Source organism: Patella vulgata, chromosome 5 (genome assembly GCF_932274485.2).
Source record: "Patella vulgata chromosome 5, xgPatVulg1.2, whole genome shotgun sequence".
NCBI lineage: Eukaryota > Metazoa > Mollusca > Gastropoda > Patellidae > Patella > Patella vulgata.
In genome coordinates, this window is record NC_065883.2 from 53,802,347 (window position 1) to 53,828,033 (window position 25,687).

The 25,687-nt window shown below is 32.3% G+C and overlaps 1 protein-coding gene across 8 annotated transcripts; it reads left to right on the forward strand.

The window, feature by feature from the left end:
- The first annotated feature begins 610 nt into the window (after window positions 1-610).
- On the forward strand, window positions 611-24,936 carry LOC126822663 (thioredoxin domain-containing protein 6). Of its 8 annotated transcripts, none has more exons than XM_050551643.2 (26): window positions 611-751; window positions 2,902-3,013; window positions 3,315-3,418; window positions 3,709-3,780; window positions 5,308-5,424; window positions 6,823-6,892; window positions 7,520-7,588; window positions 8,914-8,990; window positions 9,484-9,576; window positions 10,094-10,248; window positions 10,581-10,655; window positions 10,795-10,910; window positions 13,677-13,821; window positions 14,228-14,335; window positions 14,922-15,070; window positions 16,165-16,309; window positions 17,342-17,449; window positions 17,808-17,938; window positions 19,416-19,448; window positions 19,595-19,651; window positions 20,579-20,611; window positions 21,039-21,323; window positions 23,202-23,405; window positions 23,693-23,731; window positions 24,221-24,340; window positions 24,517-24,936. In XM_050551643.2, the coding sequence occupies exons 2-26, from the start codon at window positions 2,923-2,925 to the stop codon at window positions 24,525-24,527; spliced, it is 2,607 nt and encodes an 868-aa protein (XP_050407600.1). In that variant the 5' UTR covers window positions 611-751; window positions 2,902-2,922; the 3' UTR covers window positions 24,528-24,936. The 8 variants fall into 8 exon arrangements, with proteins under 8 accessions (XP_050407600.1, XP_050407601.1, XP_050407604.1 ...); XM_050551644.2 differs by having other exon boundaries at window positions 17,808-17,926; XM_050551647.2 differs by lacking the exon at window positions 21,039-21,323.
- The last annotated feature ends 751 nt before the right edge of the window (window positions 24,937-25,687 follow it).

Sequence of the window (25,687 nt, forward strand, 5' to 3'; positions counted from 1 at the left end):
TCGATCATTTTCAGCTTATTTTCATGATACAGGAATGACCGCGCATTCACTTTCAGTGCAAATGAACCCATTTCAATTGACCTTTGAAAACTTGGGTCTGGTTTTGTGCCCATTTGATGGACCCCCCCCCCCCCCGCGCTGAGCCTCCAGACTATAATTAATGTGTCATCTATATCTATGTATTTTTTTTATTTCGGCGGGGGACATCAGCCTCATTGTTGGCTTGTTGGATCCAAATGGAAGCTGATATGAAAAAAACTGCCTGTCACTGAACAGTATACTTTTTGTACGCCCCATTGATTTTTGTCTAAAGTAGGCAAAAATATAGGCTGCTGACACTACTCACTGTCAGTGCGAGCGGGTGGGGGGCGGACTACCGACCTACTAGCTACGCCTCTGGACACACTCCTGAAAACCCATTAGTGCATTTTATTTTTAATAATTAACTTTGAAGATAGTAATCTGTCTTCTTATCACCAAATAAATGGAAGCGTCATTTTAAAGAGTCGGGTAATTTGTATAGATCGACTCGATCTACCTTTATTTTATGGGGAGATAACCAAGAGAGAAAGGAAGTAAACATTGACCAATCACATTGTTCGATACACAACCCAACAACGGAAGTTGGCGTCGCTCACACGGCAACCATAAACAATAAATTTATCTCTAAATCTCACTGATCAAGATTATATCGTGCATACGCGTTATAGTTTACACTTTTAGTGTTTGCATCTCCGTGAATAACCAACAGGTAGCGTGATTTATTTTTATCACTTAATGTAGAATTCGATTCTAGGCACTTCTTGACTTTTTCGAAGTCGATAGAGGCTAGGCTATTTAGTATTTGTCGTGTGCACTTTTTTTACTTTTTAAAATTTGTTATAAAAGTTAGTTTTACTCTAACCAGAATTATATAGCTTTTGTATCCTAATTTATTTTACTAATCTAGGCCTAGATAAAACATAACATGCTTAGCCTACATCATATAAGGGATAGTTTTGTTTATTGATTGAGTTGAGTGTGAAGGCTGTTCCTCAGGCTCAGTAACAGTAACACTAACAGTTCTCTTACCTGGGTATGTTCTTTTACACACTGATCAGCAGTGAATATTCGCAAGGCCGCGACAATCACTGATAAGGATGACAGCGGTGCGACTTAATGAGCCTCAAATATTAACTTTTTTCCTCCGACAAATTAAATTCTAAAACATTTTTTTTGTATGTAAGCTTATTAGAAAAATAAATAAGACTTTTAACATATTTGTAGGTAAAATTTATTTCCTATTTAGTGTAAATGCAATGACGCCAATGGGTATTAAAATGAGTAAAAGGCTCCATGGACCATTCTGCTCGAACCAGTAAGGTCTTATGTAAACAGTGCACATGCCATTGAGACAATGATTGACGCAGCGTAATGAAAAGTCACGAAGGTAGTCATCTTTTACAGAGATATTTAGAAGACTTTTGTAATCCTCTGTGAAACAGATTGGTTATTTTAGTCTCATTTTAATCAGCACTGTCCAAATCAAATGTGATTTTACTTGTGGATACATCAAGATATAGTGATTAAAGTAGGCTACTTTTAAAAATTTGTAAAGTTAGGATTTTATTTACTATTATTATTAAGAGTGCATCCACAAGAGCACCATGCAGAAGGTGCTAATGCTTCAATCACGGATTTTGGCTAAAAACACCGCATGAAGACTAATTTCCCATTCAGCTAAACATCTTCAATCATTAGAAATATTTAATTGAGGATATCAGTTGGTTTTCTTTTGTCTTTCCCCCCTCCCCCATACCCCACACCTGACATCTTGCCAGTCAACCATCTGCAATTAGTTGCCAATGAGGAAAATTATGGGATACTTGTTGAATGGTTAAATTTTAACCATATATGGTTTTTGAATGGTAAAAATTCTAACCATATATGGTTACATAACAACTTGGTTAAATATATAGTTGAACAACTCAAATTTAGCCATAACCCTAGATACGTAACCACATGGTTAAATTTAACTACAAGTTACCTACTTGTTTAAAAGGGCTTTTAATTAATAATCTTGCTGAGATGTGATCTATAATTTTTTACATTAATTTATCTTACTCAACTTTTAAGTATATTATTCACTTTTTATGTTTAAATCTTATATTTGTCTTGTCAATTTTCATATCATAAATGTTTATTGTAAAGCCTCATTGAGCACTTTTGTGGAAATGCTGCTTTATAAATTCTTGTAAATAGTAAATAATAATTGACAGGAACAATTCAAGGTCTTTGGATAAGAAAACACTTTTCTGTCCAGGATTCATCTAGATATTTTGTAATTTATGTAATCTATTCTTTGTGTAATAAAACTAATTATGAGGCATCCTTTCTATTCATTATAGTATATTCCCTTGTATTCACTCTTCTGTCATCCATCTTCTAGTCTTATCTATTATAGTTACTGTTACAGCTTCTACAACCAGATTACTATTATGGTACGGTATTTATACTATACAGAAATTAATGGCTGAGATGCACTAGATATTGTAAAGCTTAATATAATTTTTTTTCCACAGAGAATTAGTAAGCCTGATGATATTATCAATTTACAGCAGAATTAAGTTAGCCGTTGTTTGGTGCATCAAAGCCGATATGTACAATGTATATCATTGTTAGTTTCTTTGATTTATCAGAAATAATTCAAGCGAAAGACATGGTTAAAATTTTGAATCAAACAATGAGCAAATGTATTGTCTACATCAGGGTAGTTATGACTTGGCTAATGAAGGGATGGGAGTCCTACTAGTAGAAGATCAAAGGGTATTCTTGATATCGGTTTACTGTCACTATGTCACCCTACATTATATATTGATGTCATTTACTGATTAAACATTAATCTTGTTAAAATTATTCTAGACAGATAACAAAAAGCCCAACATGGCCAGGAAGAAGCAGGAGATTCAACTTCAACAAGAGATTGAAACCCAAGAAGAATGGGAAGAAATGATGGCTAAGGAAGGATTGTGGGGTAAGCTTTAATACAGTATTTGAATTTTAATTAAATTATTTGTTGAACTTTTAGTGTAGACATCATTCTGTCTTATGATATCTGCAAAAAATGTTTATTTTACAAGGGCATATGATCTAATTGGTGTATAATTACATCAAATCTTACATGATTCATTGGTTGTAAAATTGAAAAAAATGCACGTTTTTCGGAGCAAACTTTCAGAAAGGAAATACCTTTGAGCAAAACACTGATAAATATGTAGCCTTGATTAATATTCCTTATATCAATACCAATATTAAAATAATATGTTTGTATTCAGTTGTAGATATCTATCAGGAATGGTGCGGCCCATGTAGCGCTATGGTTAGTAATTTTCGTCGTCTGAAGAATGAACTGGGAGATGATCTTCTTCATTTTGCAACCGTAAGTTTTATTACGAATCATCTATTTTATGGGACTGCTTTAAAATAAATCTGTGCAGACAAATAAATTAATTTCTGACACATTAAATTTTATAAAATTAGACCTGAAATAAAATGGGGTTTAAAGTCCTACATTTCTACACCAACTAGATTAAAGAAGACAAAAAGTTAAATGTTCTTGATTTTATACAATAAATTAGATGATTGAAAACCCCTAGAATTTAGAACTCTAGATTTAATAGAAGTTTGTTTTGGGTTCTTATACTATATTTTCTTATTATATTATTTTAGGCTAAAGTGGATACAATTGATGCCTTAGAAAAATATAAAGGAAGATGTGAACCAACTTTTCTATTTTTTGCTGTAAGTCATAAAATTTAATTTATTTTATAATTGGCTTGTGAACGTGATACAGACTACAGTATTTAACATTATTCTTTTCAAATTTGGTGTAAAGCATTGTAATTTGTAGTCATGAGAGGACGAATCCTATAGATATTCCTTACCAGAGTTACGCCACCTATTTCCGAAAAACCTTGTGAATGCGATGGAGGTGACAGTATTTCACATATTCTTTTCAAATTTGGTGTAAAGCATTGTAGTCATGAGAGGACAAACTCTGTTGATATTCCTTACCAGAGTTATGCCACCTTTGCCGAAAACCTTGAGGACGCGATATAGGCTATAGTTGGGGTCATGGGTCGATATTCTATTCCAGATTTACCCACCTTTTGCCATAAACTTGTGATCATAATAGAGACTATAGTTTTTAACAGATGTTTTACAAATTTGGTGTGAAGCATTATCACCATTAGTGGACGTACCCTATCGATATTCAGCATTCTGTGACTTCCGGTTCCACAGTTATCCCCCCTCTGACATAATATCTAATTTTTTCAACATCTAAGTACAAACTGATTAGCAGTAGATATTTGCTTGGCCACAAACATCACTAATAATAGGGATGGCTTAATAACCTGCTAGTGAAAAGCATAAATATTTTGTTTTTAAAAAATGTCTAGTATTGGATTGAAGAGGGTATCAAAGAAGTACACTTGTTTTTATATATTTGATCCTTTACAGTTAAGCAGTTCACAGGAAAATTCACTTGATATCAGTGTTTTGTTTAGCATGTTCATTTGCTCCACTGTTTAGTGTATTGTTTTTTTTTGTGTGTATAGTGCTGTCCTCTAACATCATCTGATCATTTCTTTGAAGGTTTTAAGTTGATATTTGTGACCCATGCTGGCAAATTGAGTCGCAATGAGGAAATTTTGAAAACTGGGTTATTGTTATTTTCACATTCTCTACCTCAATGCCTCTCTACCTTCAAAATGATGTATGTTTGGTGTGAATTGGGCACAAATTGACTGAGTTATATTTGTTTGAAGTTGCTTAAGTCAAAAAAGATATTTTTGAGAAAAAGCAAGCTAAAGATGTTGGTATGTTCTAAAACAAAATCACATAGCAACCACACCATATATTTGTTATTTTGTCGTTCAATATTTCTTTCACTTTCAGTGTTATAATTTAGAACAAATGAGAATTGTCCATACATTAGTAATCTTAATCTATGTTTTATATATTATAGCTTTTATGGGAATAACTTCTGTTAATTAACACCTTAGCGGTCAAGGGATTAAGATTGTTGATTGGATAATAGAGTTTAGTTTCCTGATAATGTAATCAGCCGCCATAGTCATACGTGTGTCACACGTAATACTTTTGTCATATTTATAAACTAGAGATTAACTGCTTCAAAATGATACAATTATTTGGGTTGATAGGAAGGATATTTATAGACTCATTTTTGTGAAAATCTCAATTCGATCAGGCTTATTTTGCCCTCACGGGTCACATATTATTTATTTGTAAGCTTACTGATTACAGTGTGGGGTATTAGTAGCTGTTATACATGGTTCACAATCACCATTAGTGATGAGAACGGTTACAGAACAGTTAGCACAAGAACATAAAGTTATGGAGGGTGCATCTGAACGAAAGGAGGTATGTTTTCAAGTATTGAACATTATATATATTAGTTGTTTCTAGTCCTCTATATTAATTAATAAAATCCTATGTTGTAGCTAATCCTCTTTTCGTTTCCTTTGTTTTTATACGCCCACATTTTCATGTGGACGTATTATGCCGTTGCCCCTGATTATACGAAAAATCACATTTTTACCTTGTGGACACTCTAGAGGTCACAATTTTTATCTGATTTTGATGAAACTTGATATGCATGTTTATAACCCAAAGACCTTGGTTCCTTTTGATATTGGCACATATCGGATCGTAACTTCCTGAATTATGGCCCCTGATTGTTTGAAGAATTGTGCTGTTAGCTTGTTCGATTTAAAAAAAACGTTTGAATGTATCACCGTTACACTGTAATTTCGGTTGGGCTGGAATTTCGTGAAAAGCGGACCAAAACTGGCGGACAAAATGGCTGCCCCTCATATGCAGATAGTGTAAGAATATGATATAACAAGTTTGTTGACCCTCTAGAGGTCATATCAAAATGGCTGCTGTTTGTGCGCAAATTGTGTAAAAGTCGTACAAGTTTTATCTAATTTTGATGAAACTTAAAATATAAATTTATTTCACAAAGATCTCAGTTCCTTTCAATATTTGCGCATTTCAGACCATAACTTTCTGGATTATAGGCCCTGAACGTACAAAATATCGCTTTTGTTTTAGCTTGTTCTCTACTTATCTCTTGCAAAATGTTGGCGTATCTTGCCTGACAACCATTTGTTTTTCTGGATTTTTTTTGGGGGGGGGGGGATCCCTTAAATGTCTTGATTTATATCTTTTTGGAAAACTAGTAACAGCCACTTTTGCACAGAGGGTTTTTCGACATATTTATTTCCCCCTTTACTGCAAGACTGCATTATTAAAAGTTGTGATCAAAATGTCAACAGTCAGTTAAACAACACACGTGATGCAAGAAAGATTGCATGGATCAACCAAATTTATGTTTAAAAATATTTATATTAAACATACATTACGCAAGAGCTAAATCTGCCAATTGCAGGTCTTTCTTTAGGCCTGAAATGTTATCTAAATTATTAAATAAACATAAATTAACTTATCCAGATCATAATCAACTCTCGATGGCATGGCTAGGCTGTGATGTTTATTGGATCAGGTTCCGATTTGCTGTTCGACTTCCATTCATAATTAAATCATGAAATGGATAATCAAGACTGTTTTTTATCCTACCAAATTTAGTAATGATGATCGAGGCTAGGCGGAAATTTCTATCGCTTAATTCTCGGTTCATAGTGGATCAATTTTACTGAAATTTTCAGCAAATTGCCTTTACATTATTTAGTTTTTAACTATTATAGTGAGAACTGCCAGCTGTTTATCTTATCTCCCATAATGTATCTTTAACTTCAGACAGTAGATACAATAGTAAGTCAATCAGAAGAAAAGGTGGAAGATGATGAGGAAAGTGAAGGAGATGAAGGTATGGTATTAATATCAATCTTAACTAGAGGCATTTATCGCTTTGTATAAATATTAACATGTTACAAGAACAGCAGGTATAGGCTGTTCTGTTAACTATCAGTAACTGATCAAGTATAACTTTTCTTCAATCACAGTCTTCATACAATTACTGAATTATTTATTTAAAACATATCAACCTTGTATTAGTCCTGGGTGATTACTTCATAATCATGAAAGAATAATCCTCAATGCTGTGTAAATAATCCTCAATGCTGTGTAAATAATCCTCAATGCAACTTTCATAATCCTCAGAAGCAGAGTGACTAGTTCATAATCCTGAGTGAATAATCCCTTATACTGAGTGAATAATCCCTAATACTGAGTGAATAGTTCAGTCATGAGTGAATAGCATTAATCACTATAATATATAGCAAACAGTAGTTTGAAAGTTTCACAGTTTCTATTAGGATTAAATTTGATTAATTTTAGCCTAATGGTAAAATGCATTAGTGTAGTAAATACCCTGGTAAAAGTGACTTGCTAGAATATGTTATTTTATGATTAATAATTAAATGTAAATACATGTATAAAAATAGGATTGTTTCAATCTTTAAAATGATTTTGGCATTCTTAATTGTCATTACAGACAATATATATCGTTATCGAGGAGAACATATTAATTTTGGCGATACTTTGGTATTAGCAGGAGAGTTAGGTTGTATTACACATACTTGTATCTTGCCACTTGATATTTTTTCTTTAGAAAAATTAGGTAGTGTTATTAGAGATAGAAATGATACTTACGCTTTTTTAGTCTTAGATAGTTCTGGTTAAACATACATTATGCAAGAGCTAAATCTGCCTATTGCACGTCTTTCTTTAGGCCTGAAATGTTATCTAAATTATTAATTAGACATTAATTAACTTATCCAGACCATAATCAACTCTCGATGGCATCACTAGCCTGCGATCTTTAGTGGATTATGATCTGATTTACTGCTTAACTTTCCTTCACGATGATTAAATGGATAATCGAGACTATGATTTTTGTCGTACCGACTTTAGAAATGATGATCGAGGCTAGGCGGAAATTTCAATCGCTTAATTCTCGGTTCATAGTGGATCAATTTGACTGAAATTTTCAGCAAATTGCATTAACATTATCTTGTTTTTAACTATTATTATGAGAACTGCCAACTCGTTATCTAATCTCCCATAATGTATCTTTAAATAGAAGTTATAGATCTTTAGTTATTTGGTTCTGGTTAGAAATGATGATAGATTGACTGTTTTAATCGTGGTTGGATAGTTAAATCATTGTTTTAAACTTGGTTAGATAGTTAGAAACATTTGATAGATTTATTGTTTTAATCCTGGTTTATAGATAGTTAGATACACTTAATAGATTCACTGTTTTAATCATGGTTAGGTACATGTAGTTGAAAACACTTGATACAATCATTGTTTCTAACTTGGTTAGATAGGTAGAAACATTTGATAATTTATTGATTTAATCCTGGTTTATAGATAGTTAGAAACACTTAATAGATTCACCATCCTCGACCTAGATTGAACTAAATATGCAATCTATAAACAATTCAATTATAACACGATGCACTTATATACTAGAAACAAATCTAAAAGCTAGTTGTAGAAATAAATTTTAGTTATAGTATGCGAATGTTTGCAATTGGTGAAATGAAATAGTTTAGTGTCCTATGTCTTAACCAAGCGGGTTAATGAAGATGACCATAATGGCACACAGTGGGCTAGGACTACTAACAGGGAAAATCCTGGGGAACTTTCTGGACCAACACTGGCGTTGAACCCTGGTCCTCCTGGTTAGTGAACCATTTCCTTGCTGAGGTCCCATGAATATTTGTTAATATCCTTTGATAAAATTATTGTATTGATTGATTGGGGAGTTTAGTAACTTACACAAGCATATACATGTATGAATAAAAAGATTTACTGTGTTGTAATTATAAATGAATTAATATAAGTTGAGTTGATTATAAATTACTAATATTTTTTATACAGAAGTTAAAGGTTTTACTGTGGCTATTATTAAACCTGATGCTGTTAAAAGTGGTAAAGTTGAGGAAGTTTTAGAACAGGTAAAATATATTTTTACAAATACAGGTTTGATACAAAGATACTTGTCGAAACGTCGTGCTTTTAGAATAAACCAGTGATTGTATCCCATAAAAACTGTGTTCTGTTAATGTGTTCCCCGATCGCTAAATGCCACTTAAAGAATATGATACAAAGATGCCACTTTGTCTGTGGAGTCCTGGTAGAGGAAATTGAAACTTGATCATCAACATTCAAGTACAAGCCATAAATAAATATTTATACCCCATTTGCAGTTAACACCGCTTAGTATTATATCCAGCCCTGATGAAATATATTCTATTTAGATTTTAGCATATCATGTCTCTGAAGACCAGAATAATAAAATGTTATATTAATTATTGCCATATATTTTTATGATGTCAAACATGTTAATGTCTCATTAAAAATATTTTAATGTGAAAATCATCATTAATTGTATAAATATTAATTTCACTGAATTTATTTTTTGTTTTTTTTACTGTTTAAAAATTTTAGATGAGAGAAAAGGGTTTAGAAATAATAGCTGAAAAAGAAAAAGAATTAACAGAAGATGAAGCTCGAGAATTCTACTCACATCTTAAAGATGAAGTAATATTCAAACTTTTCATCTCTTTTGTGTCTTCTCTAAATAAATTAGAGCAAAGCAAGTGGTGATCGAGGAGGGGAATATGAAAAGTAAAACAAACTCTTAATGGATTAATTGGACAAAATAGAAAAATAGTGATTAATAAGTAGACCTTCAGAACTGGAAGAATGCTGCTACCATATTTGAATTTAGATTTAAAATAATTTATATTAAACAGACAGGAAGTGTTAGACGTGGATTGACTATGTTCAATCTCATTCTTATACGTGACAAAGAGTGTGGTCCTATGCCTAGATTCATGAAATTTTCTCTTGGTAATCCAGTTTTCATCCCACTTCTGAGAGAATTATTAAAATAAAATATCTCATGTTTCCTGGTTAGTGTTGAGTTTACGGTAAACTCTTATTTCTCTCTCATTCTCTCTGGGGATAGATCATGAGATAAACCTTATTACCCTTGCTTAATATGAAGCCAGTCAAGTTCTACATAAATAACTGTATTTCTTGTCATGTTTTGTAGGAATATTTTGAATCATTAGTTCAGTACATGACATCCGGTCCAAGTCATATTATACTAATAACTAAAGGTACCACAGGTGATACTGTTTTATCAGATTGGAGAGATATGATTGGTCCAACTGATGTAGAAGAAGCCAAGGAACAAGCTCCAGATAGGTAAATAAAATATACTTAATTCATGTGAAATACTTTTTATACCTTTATAAAAAGATCAAAGTTTTCATCTATGTGTAAGTTGCTTATTGGCAATTCTCTTGTGAAACACCTCATAGACTGGATATTTCAATAGAGGCGCCAAGAAATATACAATTCTTTGTCCTGATACACCATGGTCAAACATAACTAAAATTGATCAAGAAGATTTCTGCCATGCAGTTATAATGATTAAACAATTAAAGTAAAAAAATACCAATACACATTCCTAGAATCGCAAGGAAAAGAATTTGTATTTACTGCATTGCTAAAGATGCATTATTATTATTTTTCAGTTTAAGAGCCAAGTATGGAACTGGTAATGTAATGAATGCGCTACATGGAAGTAGTTCTCCTGAAACAGCTGCCAGGTTTGTGTGGAATTTTACTGACTGGCACTTCAAACTTAAAAAGTATTCCAAATGTTTCTATAGAAAATGGATAAATATTCTTTATTTGTAAATAATATTGATATAATAATTATAAATACGTATATTTATTTTTGAATAGAGAAATGGCTTTCTTCTTCCCTGACCAAGCAGCTCCAACACATAAGAAGAGTAAAGCATCAAGTGTACAGAGAACATTAGCTTTAATTAGACCTGATGCATTTAGAACACAACGAGGTAAGATAACATAATATATAGTTTGATACATTTTGAAAGCGATAATTGCATTTTTTAAATTCATATGTTTATAATATATTAAGACAGGACCTTAAATAAACACATGGAATCTAAAGGATAATTCTATTAATGCTATAATTCACTTTTGTCAGTTAAGAAATTAACAAAAATATCATAGTCAATTATAAACATCAACGTTGAGGTTTGCCAATTCAATGGAGCGGTGTTATATTAGAACAGTATGACTTGTGCAGGTTGTCTCGGTCAACCAGGTATCTGTTTGATAGACTTTGACAATCAAGACAACTCCCATGGATTTCCCCAATCCCATTATGTAGACTAAGTCTTTCAGTGAAATGAAATGATACAATTTCCAAGTACGATGTTTTTTATATGATTATATAATAGTGATTTCACATTAATTATGTTCTGACTTTCTTAGAAAATATGCTTTTCTAAGTATCGATTTAATAGAGAGCTATTTTGGTTTTGAAAAAAGCATGTTACAAACTAAGCAAGTGTTTTCTGTAGGTTTTTGCTCACACTTGCCTATCCTGCTCGACAGGTCTTGAAACTGACCAGTCCTAGAAATAGTTAATTTGTAGACTGTCCTACATTCGATTTATTGAGCTGTGCACATGTTTTGTCAATGCCATTGGAAAATAACAGGATATAAACTGTGTCTTGTAATTTGTAATATGTATTAGGGCTGCAACGATTCACAACTACCTTGATTCGGTTCGATTATCGATTTTAACCATTCGATTATTTTCGATTTGATTATCAGCTACAATAACCAGTAATTTTTCCTGTATATAATTCATTAAAAACAATAAAAACACAAGACTAAAATTCTCTTGAACTTTCTTTTGAGATGGTTTGACAGGTTTGTTGTGTTTCCTGTTTTATGGGATATGTCAGTGTAGCATACTCTACAAGTTGCCACATCTTTAGAGTTTTTTCTTACACCAAAATGATCCCAAACTTTAGATTTCAAACGACCAGGTGGTCGAGAAAGTACGTCGTCTGCCATAATTTTACCTTTCAGTGTTTGCTTAACTACGGGTAATAATCGCTAAACACGAAAATATCCGAAGATAATGACCGGAATTATCAGCTAATGAGATCGTTTAGAATTTATATAACGATTACCGAAGCTATTGACCCAAATTAACATCCAATGAACATTCGGTACGTCACCAATTTTAAATAAATTAACTTTCGTCAGCATACGGAAACTGTTTTAAAGGGAGGTCACTCTGTTTTAGTTATGTTTTCGAGTGGCATTCGTGTTTTGTTAAATAACGTAAATTAAAAGTTACGTAAAAACAAATTTTATTTTAAATTTTAAGTGGACTTAATTGCTATAGGTCTTTCATTTTTTTTCATATGGTAAGGTGTACGTTGTTTTTATTTGAAGTTTAATTTGCAATTGAACCAAATCGAAATTTGAACGTTGTAGATCGTGGATCGAACTGAGACGGCTAGTGTCGGTTATCGGTGCACTGAACTGAATCGTTGCAGCTCTAATAGTAATATGTATGTATTTGATTGTACACATCTATTGATCTACTTGATCACATATGTACAGGATTGGTTCTTATCAGTTTGTCTGATCTATTATATCTTAAAGATGGGTTCCCAGAAAAGTATTTATCGGGTGGTTATTTTCAATAAAAGTATGGCAATTTTGGTATATATGGAAAGTAGAGATATCCAATCTTACTAGAAAAATACTAGATTCCCCGAAAAACATTCATGGAGCGTATACAGGACAAAAATGTAAGGGTTCCCCTAATCAACAGCCCGTCGATTAGGAACTTCTGCACACGTGATGTCAAAGGTCACAAGCGAACATTGAGTGCTTGATGTACAAGTTGATAAACTTTATGAAGAGTTAGACGTACAATACTTTCTGAGATAAAATGACGGAAAAAGACGCGGGTTGTGGATAATTCGAGAATTTAATTAGGATTCGATATTTGTAATAAATAGTAAGCGATTAAAGACAACATCGTTTTATGTATGCAATGAATTCTCCTCTGACTCCCAAGACGTGACGTAAACATGACCTGGTTTGATCAAATTTTAATAGCAGGGCGTTCCTTCGCAATTACAATGTTTGAGATGGATTTGAAGCATAATTATGACAAATTAATTAGTTTGAATATGTTTTTGGTCCATATATACCATTAAATCACCCAGTTTGTACGCGGGAACCCATCTTTAATGTTTACAAATTAAAGGAGCTAAATCGCTAACATTTGGTACCTAAAAATTGACAAAAGTGGGTTGCAACGCATATAATACTGTAATATGAATGTATATAAACTGATTTACATTCAATGGTTTCCGTTTTTACTTCAATTTCAAATCAGTTATGTTTGGCGCAATAAGCCAGCAGTCTCAAGCGAGTGCAAATTTCTAGCGTCTGGTTATTCCAGTCTACATACGCAATGTGTCTAGCCTCGTCCCTCAAGTCTCTTGATACATCTGGAGCTGAAGCGCATTATGGTACACAATTCGTGTACCAATGGTAAAATGTTTATTTTGTCTTAAATATTGGATATCAAAAGCCCATCTTTTTCCGGTAAGATCACAACATGAATGTTGATTTAATTTGACAAATAAATCGTGTTTTCAATGTTGAAGATTTTGGATAATATTGAGTTAGAGACTTAGCTCCTTTAATTGAAGCCTAAATGAAGTTAGGTGTTTTTAGCCATATAATGTATGTTCTGATATAAGTCTTTATTGATTTTGTAGAGGAAATATTAGAAAAGATTAGAGAATCCGGGTTTAAAGTAGCACTACAAAAAGAAATGACTTTAACTAAAGAACAAGCTGCCGAGTTTTATAAAGAACATGAAGACCAACCTTATTTCGAAGATTTAATAACAAGAATGTCCAGGTAAATATTGAATATATAATATAATATAAATATTTCTATTTAAAGTGATAGTACAAAGTTAAATTATCCAGTACTACATGAAGGCACCACTGAAATTGTTATTTCAAGATAAGCTGAATACATTTGTCAAATTTGGATACTCTAGAAACATTAATAATATGTTCTATATATCTCTATTAAAATGGATGGTAGATATGGTGTCGGAGGTCCAACACATAAGTCCGGTCTTCGAATCAAGTGTCATGATTTCGATTCAACACTTATACTTGACAAGGATATAAGCTGTTATCTGCCTAATCTCATTCAATTTTCTTGGGGGTTTCCAGTGCATCCCAGACCTAATGACTCCTTCATAAACATTATAATTTGGTTATCCTGAAATGACCTATTTCTCTGTCTGTTTCAGTGGACCATTAATGGCATTAGGTCTTGCTAGAGATGATGCTGTACAAGGCTGGAGAGAAATGTTAGGGCCAAAAGAAGTTGAAAAGGCTAAAACAGAAGCACCAGAGAGGTTTGTGTTTTTGATATATAATTTAATGTTGGTGATGTAACATACTTTGCACAAGATGGACGTAACATCAGTAATATACTAATTAAACATACATTATGCAAGAGCTAAATCTGCCAATTGTAGGTCTTTCTTTAGGCCTGAAATGTTATCTAAATTATTAATTAGACGTTAATTAACTTATCCAGACCATAATCAACTCTCGATGTCATTGCTAGCCTGTGACATTAACTGGATTATAATCCGATCTGCCGCTCAACGCTCATTCATGATTAAATCAAAAAAATGGATAATCGAGACTGTTTTTTATCATACCGACGTTAGTAATGATGATCGAGGCTATGCTCAAAATTCAATCGCTAAATTCTCGGTTCAGAGTGGATCAATTTGACTGAAATTTTCAGCAAATTCCCTTTACATTATCTATTTTTCAACTATTATAGTGAGAACTGCTAGCTCTTTATCTAATCTCCCATAATATATCTTTAAAAAGATACCTGAATTGTTTTGATGTCATTTCAGTAATTAAATAAATAAGAATAAATTGGGTTCAAATAAAGGGTTGAAATGACTTTGGTTTATTTTCCAGTTTACGAGCTCAGTTTAGTGTAGAAGATGTAGAAATTAATCAACTTCATGGTTCTGATTCACCAGAAACAGCACAGAAAGAATTAGAATATTTCTTCCCAATGGAACAAACAGTAGCTTGTATTAAACCAGATGGTATAGGAACTAAAGGTAATATATATTATTATTTTATCATATATTACTTTTCTATTTAACATGTTAACTTTTCAACAGTTATCATTTGGAGAGCTATTTTTCACAAACAACACTATACGTCCATATTTTGTTGGTCTATCCAGTGGAGTCAACCATTGTCATGTGAATGTATATTGTCGTCGGCCCGTCCGGACCTCCATCCATCCACAATTTGTTTATGAACACTTCGCAATTTTTATCTGATTCTTGTAATGACACTTGAAATATATGTTTATCTCACACAGATCTCGGTTCCTTTCAATATTGGCATGTATTGAACCGTAACATAATGGATTATGGCCCCTGATTGTATGAAAAACCATGTTTTTAGCTCGTGGACACTCTAAAGGACCCATTTTCTTTTAACCGATTAAGATGAAACTTGAAATTTATGTTTATAACCAAAAGATTTTGGTTCCTTTCTATATTTGCGCATATCGGACAGTAACTTCCTGGATTATGGCCCCTGATTGTACGTTTTGAGCTTGTGGACCCTCTATAGGTCACAACTTTTATCCGATTTTAAAAACTCTTCTAGTATATCACCGTTAAACCCTGAAGAAGGATGAGGTCAAATTTTGTCGAAATTGGAATGAAACTGCCCGACAAAATAGCCGTTCCCCATACGCAAACAGTGTAATTTGAAATACTAAGGTTGTGGACCCTCTAGAGGTCACAATTTTTATTCGATTTTGATAAAACTTAAAATATATGTCTATATTCTAAAGACCACAGTCCCTTTCGATATTTGCGCATATCGGACAGTAACTGTCTGTCTGAATTATACCCCTGATTGTATGAAAAAAATCACGTTTGTTTAGAATGTGGACCCTCTGGAGGTCACAATTTTTGTCAGATTTTGATCAAACTTGAAATGTATGTTTATACCCCAAAGTTCTGGGTTCCTGTCAATACCTGGACCATAATTTCCTGGATTATGACCCCTGATTGTACGAAAAATAGCTTTTTTTTTTTTAGCTCTGTCCATCTCTTGCAGAATGTGGGCGTATCTTGCAAGACTTACACTTTACAATTTCATGTGGACTCATGCTATAATTTGATTGTTTCAGATGCTATTGTTGATAAAATACACGAAGCAGGTTTTAGAATTGCTGCTCAGAAAGAAACAACAATTACTAAAGACATAGCTGAAGAATTTTATGCTGAACATAAAGATAAAGAATATTTTAATGATTTAGTTCAACATATGTGCAGGTAAGTGTCATGGTGGATGATTACGATTTAATGTTTTAGTTTGACTATATAACTGTAGGTTCAACAGTGTTTTATAAAAACAACGCAAAACCTTAATAAAGGAGAAGTCATGTGATTGCAGACATAGGCGTACGAGCTGGGGGGCTAAGGGGGGGGGGGGCGGCTGCCCCCCCATTTTGGGCACCAAATGCTGGGAAAATTTGGGCACACAATTGTACTTTGTAAAAGTTGTATAAAAAAATATTGTGTTTTTGAATGCGTCCAATTTAACAGCGAATTTAAATTCAGAGTGTCTATAGTTAGGCAATTCAATAGAAATCTTAAGACTCGAACCCTCTATTGTTTGGAGTACAGTAAGCCACGAATTACAGTTACATAAACAACTGTTTTTAGTTGTGTATATTACAAGTAAATAAAATTTAGTTATCTTTTATTGATGATTTAGAAATTAAGAACTTATTCATCGCAAAAGAGATATTATGATTATTATGTAACATACTATAATAAGAACCTAACTACATTTTTGGGGCACCAACCACCACCGCCGCCCCCAGTCAAAAATTTCCCCGTACGCCTATGATTGCAGATTCTTTATAGTTTATTCATGATCTAGTACCAATCATTTCATCTTTATATAAAAAGTTAACATGTAGACTTTGACATTATAAGTGCAACTGTCATCCATTGTAAACAAAAAAGCACATTATGTTATCTAGCACATGGTATAAATAAATAGTCATAAAACTGGTCTATTTAACAACAGCTCATGTTTTATAGAAGATGAAGTGTAGCTATCCTGATGACAGCCAGCGTGTTAATTAAAAACTAAATAGATTTTACTTTGGGTTCTGCATTGTTGAAACTATTTTGATTATAAACAAAAAATAGAAAGACATGTCTGTAACAGCTTATAACATTTACAACATGAGATTTTATGTTTTTCTGTTTAAATGGTGTAAATTTTAAGTCACCTTGATAACTTGTTACGGAGTATTTATTGTAAATTCTGATTGTTTTGTGTGTAATTAACAGTGGGCCAACTATGTTTATGGTATTATCCCGAGAAGATGCTGTATCAGGTTGGAGAGAAGCTATTGGACCAACTGATCCAGAAAAGGCTAAAGTTGAAGTACCTGACTGGTAAGAACTTATTTAAAAAATGTAAAGCCTAACTTGAAATCTCTACTCTAATTATAAATTCACAATAATTACTATGTTTTATAAATATATAAGTTTGAGAGGGATTGACTGGCTGAGTAGTCTAAAGTGTGTCCTGATCATGAGAATTGTCATCTATGCAAACCATGAGTTTGATCCTACACATGAATCTGACAAGTGTCACATGCCTAACCTCATGTGTGCTTTCCTGCATGCAAAACAATTATTGAAATAGTAGTAGTGTTGAGTGTCTGTTAAACTTCTCTCTCCGCCCATCCCAATAAAATGTATTTACATCAAAATGTATGAATTATAATAGCTTTATTCATTTTACTTTCAGTATTCGTGCAATGTTTGGATCTAGTGTGTTGGAGAATGCTGTTCACGGCAGCTCAAATACGGAACATGCTAAAAAGTCAATAGAACAAGTATTTGGACATCTTGAATTTAACTCTGATGGTACTGTAAAAGGTAGTTTTTATTTTACCCTGACATTGTGGTGGACCTGTGCATGCTTGCCATACCCTTTCCCCTTCCCAACTCAAATCTCTATATTCAGATCAATCTGAAGTTTGGGGGAAACTTTCGGCAAAATCAGATAAAATTATCAATTAAAAATCTTTGAATAAATGCAAATTATTTAGTTATCAGAAAATTTTAATTTTAACATTTTCACAATTTATTCTTGAAAATTATGCATGTAATTATAATGGTAAAGATATTTATTTCTACGCTTGTAAAATAATCTCTTGGTAAGATCTTAATGTTGTGAAGGATACTCATACTCAATGTTAGAAGTGAATTAATAGGGCAGAATATGGATATAATGCTTATAGATGTCTTATGTTAATTAATTTATGTTAATTAATAATCTTTTATGTTAATTAATTTATTTTAATTAATAACCATTTATGTAACATTTATATTTGATTCTTTCAGAATAGTCTTTAACATACTTTTTAAATTTTCATATATTCTTTCTTTCTCTTTTATAAAACCCTTCCGTTTGGTGATGGGTATGTTTACCTCCTTTAATCCCTGTAGAAGTAAGAGCTCTATATCTATGTTGTGATGTCATAATATAATTACTGGTAACTATAATGCACACGTTGGCCCATGACAGTGGTATTGTATGAATATGTTGAAAATGTACAATGAAGCCTATTTAAATTGACATATATTATCCAGTTTAACTACATTCTGCAAAAAGTCAATCCATTGCAGCTAGGACATCTTATATGATCTATTCTAATCCCCCCAAAATGTTTTTACATATATATACATTGAAGGAGTACAATCACACAAAATAGCAATCATTTGCATGTGTAAAATCGTATTAAATGTTTTACTGAGTTTACTCAGTTTAAAGGTCTTGCTAAAATGTTAGTGGCATGTGACTTGTTGAATGAAAATGGGCATGCAGCATGAAGTATGGTTATTGTGATGTATATACTTGTGAATGAATAGTGAAATGTCTTAAAAGATCATACTTGATTCTGAACAATTATATATCCTCGGCATGAATTATTATATCACTGTGAACTCTAACAAAGAAAGCTCTATTTGAATTCAAAATGGAAATCAACTACTTATAAACAGATATTTATTTTATCAGATGATCGGTTACAATAAGAAACATATGTTTATATCAGAGCTTTCACTTCAAAATCATGCCAGCTGGTCAATGTTTGATATATTTTTTTCAAAAAAAGATCCTTTTTAGATATATTTTTTTCATGTTTTTACACATACAAACTACATGTATATTATATGTATTTTATGGGTTAATTTCATTAATTGATTGACACATAAGTTAGCCAGATAGTCAATTTTCTAACTGGCTAATATAACTGAAATGAGAGTTCTGATCGATATATAGAAAACATACACTTTTGGTAATGATTATATTCTGGCCAATTATTAATTCCAATTTTAAATTTTGTTTTAGAAATGAAACCTGTGAATGAACAGGAAGAACAAGGTATGTAAACAATGGAATTATTATTTCAGTTTTAATCATTTAGAGTTATGGACATTATATTATTTTTTGTTCATGTAAATTATGAGCTTTTGTAAGTTTAAATTAGAAGCTGTTGTTTAAATTAATATCCATTTTATATTATATAGCTGAAAGACGATCACCTGTAGATCAAGTTGCTGAAACAGCTCCTGAAAATAAACCAGGTAGACACAACGATATAAAACTCAATCTGATTAAAGCATAGATCTTATTTCAGTTCGTTTTTTGCAGTTCAAAATTTCGTTTTACTTGTCCTCAACTACACTAGGATCTGGAAGAGTTTTTATATAACCTGAGTTCTGGCTGATGTGAGGGATTAGCAAATGAAACAGTCTATTGCAGCGAGTTTTTTTGCGTGCGATGCACAGAACTGTGGGTATCTTACTAGAAACATTAACGTTGATTGGTTAATCAAATGTCTGACACCATAGGGTCAAAAGCTGCTTGTATTACCTCTGACGCGACCTCTCACCACAACTGGTCAGATCTTCATGCAGTAGAGGCCATCGAGAGTATAAAAAACGGAAACGAAATATAGATGTGTATTTTAATCAGATTGTATTAAACCCTGTTAATTCTATCTTTCCTTACAGATGTATACTGCCATATAAGATGTTCTTTCAATTTATTAACAAATTTATTTTTAAATAGTCATTCAAATTTGTACCTCCTGTCTCTTTATATCAGTGATTCTCAACCTTTTTTGCCAACTGCACACCTTGGAACACCTGGCTAGATTTCTATAAAAAAATATTTTGATTTTGCTGAATAAAAACATGGCAAGTCATAGACGGCATACAACCGTAGACACAGACTAGTGATAGAAACATAGAATGACTCAACTCAAACTAAATAGACACATTAAACAACTCAAACTAAATAAAGTGAAACACAGTTATGAACTAACCAGTAGACACCAGCTAGTGAATGCTCAATTGGGATCACATGGTTTTTCACATTTTCTTAGTGTGCCGTTCAAAATTTCGCGGCCCACTTAGGAAGATCTTGTAGTGTTTGAGAATCACTGCTCTATATATACAAAATTATGTTTACTACATTCCAACATATTTTATTAATTGTTTTTTGTTCAGATGAAGTTGAAAATAAATCTGATGAAACCAAAGGTATTTATACTGTTCTGTGATTTTTTGCACTTAAAATACAATATAGATAAATTTAAAGAAACACCATTAAACTACACACAAAATTGATTTAACTGTTTTGTGGTTTTGTTGAAATAATTGAAGCAGAAACAGCACCACAAAAGTGCACCTTAAAGCATTTCTAATTTTGCACAATCTTGAAATTAAATGTATGTTGTAATGTTAATGTAAAGCACATTCATGTCATTTTTGTTGTTGTTTTTTTTGCTTGTTTTTTTTTCATGTCTATAATATTCAAAACAATTCTGTAATTGTGAAGGATATCAAACCTTCAGAAATTACTTGTTCAATTTAATAGAAAGTGTAATCTTTTAGAAATCTAGAATGTAAACAAACTACCGAAAATGATTTAATTGTAAAAGTGAAATTAAATCTAATAAACTTACAGATAATAGTAAAACCGATTCAGATAAACCTACAGATGATAGTAAAACTGATTCAGATAAACCTACAGATGATAGTAAAACTGATTCAGATAATAAACCGACAGATGACAGTAAAACCGATTCTTATAAAACCACAGATGATAGTAAAACTGATTCAGAAAAACCGACAGATAATAAAACTGATTCTGATAAACCGACAGATGATAGTAAAACCGATTCTGATAAACCGATAGATGATAATACGATTGTAAGAGATAGTAAACAGATAGAAAACAAAACAACTACAGGTTTAATAATATCTAATATCATCAGTGTATTTTAGAACTTGCATATATATATCACAGTTTTTGGTATTGCTTTACACCTAGCTTACATCCCCATATATATACATATACCTGTCCTATGTATTATTGCAATGTTGTTACCACCTGCTCTTTCACCAGATGTTTTCATTAGTACAACTGTAGTATCAGCGACTTCTAATGCTTTATCTTTCTTGATATTTGTATCTGTTTCTATAATAATAACATTTTTTTTTTCCCCAGTTACCCTTCAGTCTCTGTAGTTGTAAAACTGTATATTAAAGATACATTATGTAAGATTTAGATAAAGAGCTAGCCATTCTTGCTATAATAGTTTGAAAATAGATAACCTAAAATGAATAATTTGAAAATTTCATTCAAATTACTCTATTGCGAGCGAACATATGAGCCTTTGAAGGTTTGACAAGACGTGTGCAATAATTTCAACCACGGTACTGGCTGTCCGAAGCTAAGTCTCGCTCCTCCATTTTTAGCTTAAATCAAAATATGTCTGAACTGTTCTAATCTATTTAATATCGGAAAAATCTGATGCAATCGAGAGTTGATTATGGCCTGGATAAGTTAATTAATGTCTAATTAATAATTTAGAAAACATTTAAGCCCCAAAGAAAAACCTGCAATTTAGGCAGATTTAGTTCTTGCATAATGCATATTTAAATTATGGTATTTTGTTTGTTAATATGACCACATTCTGCTTGCCTCAAGTATTGTATGGCAGATCGTCTGATCAAATCCCCAAAATAGTTTCAAAGATGTTTTTCACTAATAATTTACAGATCCAATTGGGTTTTCTTAAAATACTTTCAGTTGACCTAAATATTTATGATTCTTATTAATGCAAGAAAGGCAATCTTCGTCTGATAAATCATCGAATGATAATCTGCAGTGAATCGTCTGATTATGCCTAAGACATGGCGTATGTAAATTGTGGTTGTATTGTACACTAACCCTCCTGCTATCCATCCTAATTTGTTTAAACTGGTATAATTAGTTCACCATTTGCCTTTAAATTTTTGTATATTGTGTTCAGTTGTGGTGACTTTTGGTTAGACATTCATCGCTTCATAACATTAACATCTTTGCACAGCAAGTGTAACAGCACATTATTGCCTTTCCTAGATTGGCCCTGTCCGCCCAAAATTGCTTGTGGACGCTCTAGAGGCTAAAGTTAATATCCGATTGACTTAAAATTTATACACAGTGTTAAGGTCATGAGATGAAGAATCCTATTGATTTTCAATGATTTCTAATAATCACTGCCAGAATTATGGCCTTTGATCACTTTGAAAATTCTTGTTGATGCTCTAGAAGCTAAAGTTAATATCCGAATGGCTTTGCATTCATGCAGTGTTTCATGTCATGAGACACAGAAGCCTTTTGATTTTTAATAGTTTAGGGCAGAACAATTTCTGATAATTAATGGGTTGTTACTCAGAATCAGATTTGAGTGTCTTATAAATGTTTTCATTACTGGGCAAAAGAAAAACTATGCGACGGCCGACAACCCTTGTTGACTGCCTGGGCGACTTTGCTTTTTGGTGTATGTTTCGTTGCCTGGCAACCTATCTGTTTTGTTTAGATAATTAAATAAAGGAAGTCAATCACGTCTCTTTTAGTATTTTGTTAGTTATGTTTGTGTTTTGCAGTTGTTTTTATTAATTTCAAATTGCATGTCATAATATTTGTTGTCATTAAATTTTAAGCCATGTACAAATTATTTTAAAAATTTGTGGTTGCTTGTCACCAGACTAATCTAATGTTTCACAACTTATCGGAACCTACACTTTGTATTTTTTTTTAAATATTTGCACCAATTTTGAGCACAATTTATTTTTTCACTAGAAACTCCTGAACAAACTGAAAAATCTATTGAATCAGACCAAACGGAAGACAAAACACAAGAAAGCAATTCTGGGCAGGAAGCATCTGACCAGTCAAAGCCAAGTGAGGAGACGGCAACTGCTGAGGAAAGTTCAGCCAATCAAGAGGAAGATAAAAAACCTGGTTCAGAGGATCAGTCAAATGATTCAAAACCAGAAGCTAAAGGTGAACCAAGAAAAAAACAAGGGCTGAATGGATAACGTTGAAATGGGAAAATTGTCATTTTTATTTGCACACTTTATTTAATGTAATATTGAGCAGGAATTAAACCCTCAAATTTGTTGACACAGTTTACTAATACTAGTTTCTAATTTTTTTTTTTTTATAACCCTCAAAACAATGAAAAAGCACTGCACACAAAAGTTATATTGAAATGTCTAATTTTTTGTCTATGTGATTAGAGCAAAATTCTTGTTTTTGTTTGTAAAAGTTTACATTTAATTTTTTTACAGAAGAGGAATCTTCGGACAAAAAAGATGAAACTGTAACGGGTTAGTAAGAAAAGCTTTTACTAGCTTATATTTGATAAAATCCAAGTGCTATTCTTTAAAAATGTTCCATAAATAATATGATCGACTTGATACCCCTGTGGGTTTTATCCAGATACTTAATTAGTTTGCCACTCATTGCATAGATTCATCACCAGAGCTAAAATATATGTTGCTAGTAAATAACACAAAATTATATTAAAAGAAATAAAACAAAATATAGATTAGAAACCGAGTAAGATATCATTGCCGCCATATGAAAAGTCTGTCAATCAATGAGCAATTGTCTCAAGTAACAAGCATGCCAAGTTTCATGTTGATAGTAAACCTACTAGAATTGGCTTGAGTTTAAGGTTTTTGCCCCCAAGAAAAAAAAGAAGGCAAGTGGCACTTGGGAACCAGTTCCTTGCCCAAGAATACTTTATCAAATAAGCAAAATATTTAATTTCCATAAAATAAATGAAATGAAATTTAGGTTTTATGTCATTTTAGAAGGTGGAGACAAAGCTGAAGAAAGTAAAGAAGAGTCTAAGACAGAAGAATCTACGGAAGGTGCTGCCAAAACAGACGACAATGAAACAAAACCAGAAGATGCCAGTGCCAAAACAGAAGGTGAGGAACTGAAAATTTCAATACATTTGTATCGAAGACAGTAGCATATAATTTAAATGAATAACTAATTTGGTATTCAAATAAATGGTTACGAATATCATTAATTTTATTTTATTTCAAAGCTATTTTCTGTCAAATATAAGTTTTTAAAATTTCTTTTGTTTATTCTATTTCAGGGGCATCATAATTCGAAAAGAATATTAGAAAACTAAGCATATAATTTAATTGAAAAACATCTGATAGTCACAATAAAAACCATTGGTTTAAGATTCCATCCAAAATAGAAAATTGCCTTATTTTATTAAAATTAACATCTACAAGTTCCTATACCTTGAATACATTATACTAGCGTGAATAGTAAAGGAACAATCTAAGCATTAATTAGTGAAAGACCAATCTAGGACTTAATAATTGTGAAAGACCAATTTAAGCATTATTTGTAAATATTTTGTTGTCATCTCCCGTCATTTTATTTATATCATCTATTTTAGTAAAAGCATTATTTGTCATTTGTTTGTTATATTATGTACTGTGATAGAATATTTAATAATATGTTAAAAATATAATTTATTTACTTATAAATTTTGAACAGCCAATGATGGTGTTTTAATTTCTTTTCCCCCACTTTTTGAAGAAAGCAGGGAACTATATTAAAATGGCTTTGTTCTTTCCTTCAGCCAACCGTCTGGTTACACCTCTTTTGAGGTAGAATATTCAAACTTTGTGTAGATGTCTCTGAATGATATGACTGAGTTGAATGATATGACTGAGTTTGATGATTAACATTTTCTGCTATGGCTAAGCATAGATAAGCAATTTGATTGATTGATGCTTTTGGACATAACTTTGATTCTAATTGAGGAAGAGTGATGAAACTCAGTGTATAGTTTAACTATATTTGTCATCCAAACCATGTTTATTTAGGGATTGAGGCGGGCAGATATTGGCCCCACTTTCGATTAAGTGCAGGAGGACCACACATTTAACCCACAAACCAGTGGACAAGACGTACAATATACCAGCAGTAAACATATCAGATCAGTGCATGAATGTATACTCTTCAAAAAAAGTAGGGGATATTCAGAAACAATACAAATCTGCGGAAATGCACTGCTGTTTTTATTAGAGGTAACCAGTGTATGTTAATAACAGGCCAATTGCCTACACATGAACATAAACAGTTCATATGGGTGGCTTATCTGACGGCCCCATTTCACTGCAAAGAGATACACTGTCAAAAGTGAAAATGGACGTTTGGGTTTTTTGTCTTAATAATGAGTAATTGCTCCACCAATCCTCAGACATTCAGCAATTGATCATGGTATGCTTCTAATCAACCGTCCAATC